The sequence below is a fragment of the Trypanosoma grayi genome, assembly GCF_000691245.1.
Source record: "Trypanosoma grayi strain ANR4 Tgr_1434_V1, whole genome shotgun sequence".
In the NCBI taxonomy this organism is placed as follows: domain Eukaryota; phylum Euglenozoa; class Kinetoplastea; order Trypanosomatida; family Trypanosomatidae; genus Trypanosoma; species Trypanosoma grayi.
In genome coordinates this window covers 1,539-2,991 of record NW_008827052.1, presented here as the reverse complement: position 1 = coordinate 2,991, position 1,453 = coordinate 1,539, and the positions used below count along the sequence as shown (strand labels likewise).

Sequence of the window (1,453 nt, the reverse complement as noted above, 5' to 3'; positions counted from 1 at the left end):
GCCAACTTCCATCAGAGAAGTCCCCCCTGGGAAAATTATACGAATGATACCAGCCCGATTTGCGTTCCCCCAACGCAGAGAATTTTGCTCGCAGAGCTGATCGTTTCTTAAAGAGAGCCTTAATGACCTTTAGGTTTCTTGGTATGACAGGGGGGAATGGGCTTTGCGCATAGGTATAAAATGCGCCTTGCGTGCCTAGCCAAAGTGCATAATAAGCCTCCCCCCTTCAAGGGTTTACACGCCTTCTATACAACGGGTGAGTTGCAGACTTTATGTTTTTTTCTAATGTGAAAGCAAACCCCTCTTGTAGCAGCAGGCACCACCTTGTCTGTAAATGCCTGGCGCTGGGTGCCCATTCCACTTTCCAACAGAGGAGCGTATTATTGATAATGTCCGGGTTTTTGCTTCCTCGTGTTTCCCCGGCCTTTGCAAATGACCCCGCCGCGCCAGCCACCATCGCAGAGAACCCCCATCGCCCCCCAAAGCCGGCATGAAAAAAGCCCTTTCGCCTTATTTGTTTTTTTTGGTTTCAATTTTGGTTTTTGCTCTATTTAATTTATGCGTTTTACTATGCTTTTGTTGGGCCTTTCCATTTTGGAAAAAGCACGCTATAGGGTTCCGGCCCCCAGGACCCTGCAGCCCCACCCCCCGCCCCCCTTTGGCAAATCTTTGCGGAAGGGCGGCGCGTCTTGCCATCGGTTTTTTTTTCTTTCTCTTGCAATTTTACGACCTTCCGCCGCTGCCCGAGGGAGGAAGGAGGAAATTTATTTGCGCACGCCTGCCGCATTAGGGCGGATCGTGTGGGACATGCCGGTGGATAAACGCGCCCATGCTCACCAAAAACCCCTGATCGTGGGGATCTTTCAATCCACGGGCGTGGGCAACACCAGCAGCACAGCGTCCCAAGGAGCGGTCTCCGCTTGATCCCTGGAGAGCCAGGCCGCGTTCTATCCGGGCCATGGCGCGATTTTCCGGGAGAACCGTAGCGTATGGCATTGGGTTCCCCAGCCCGGGAAACCGGGCACTCGACCGTGAAACTTATTGATTGGAAGCGTGTATTTTCCCTGCAGTCTCTCCGCTTAGGCACTTTGCCCATTACAAAACGCGCCTTATTTGTAAGGCACTTAAGCACGCCAACCCAATAGGCAGCGACCAAACCATGGCGTAACCCGAACTAAGCCGGATTCGGTGCTGCAATTGTGAAAATTTAGCTTCCTAAGTAACAAACCTGGTGCCGGACCTTGGCGCCACGATGGGGCATTTCCACGATACGAAGGGAGAGTGCATTTTAATACCCTAGACCTGGCGTAGGCGGTGTTTAATGGACAGATTGAAGGTCCGAACTCAGCTTTATCCGGAGTTCCGCCAACTAAATATTTCGTCACAGCCTTGAATTTACGGAGTATTTTTGTCTGGTTTCACGCACTGCATCCCGGTCTTGCTCCGGGGTTCC

The 1,453-nt window shown here is 52.0% G+C and overlaps 1 protein-coding gene across 1 annotated transcript; it reads right to left on the bottom strand.

Moving 5' to 3' along the window:
- Nucleotides 1–568: 568 nt before the first annotated feature.
- Nucleotides 569–1,096, bottom strand: DQ04_14341000 (hypothetical protein; the record flags this gene model as incomplete). Its single annotated transcript, XM_009317121.1, has 1 exon — nucleotides 569–1,096. One exon carries the CDS (start codon nucleotides 1,094–1,096, stop codon nucleotides 569–571), a length of 528 nt encoding a protein of 175 aa, XP_009315396.1.
- Nucleotides 1,097–1,453: the final 357 nt, after the last annotated feature.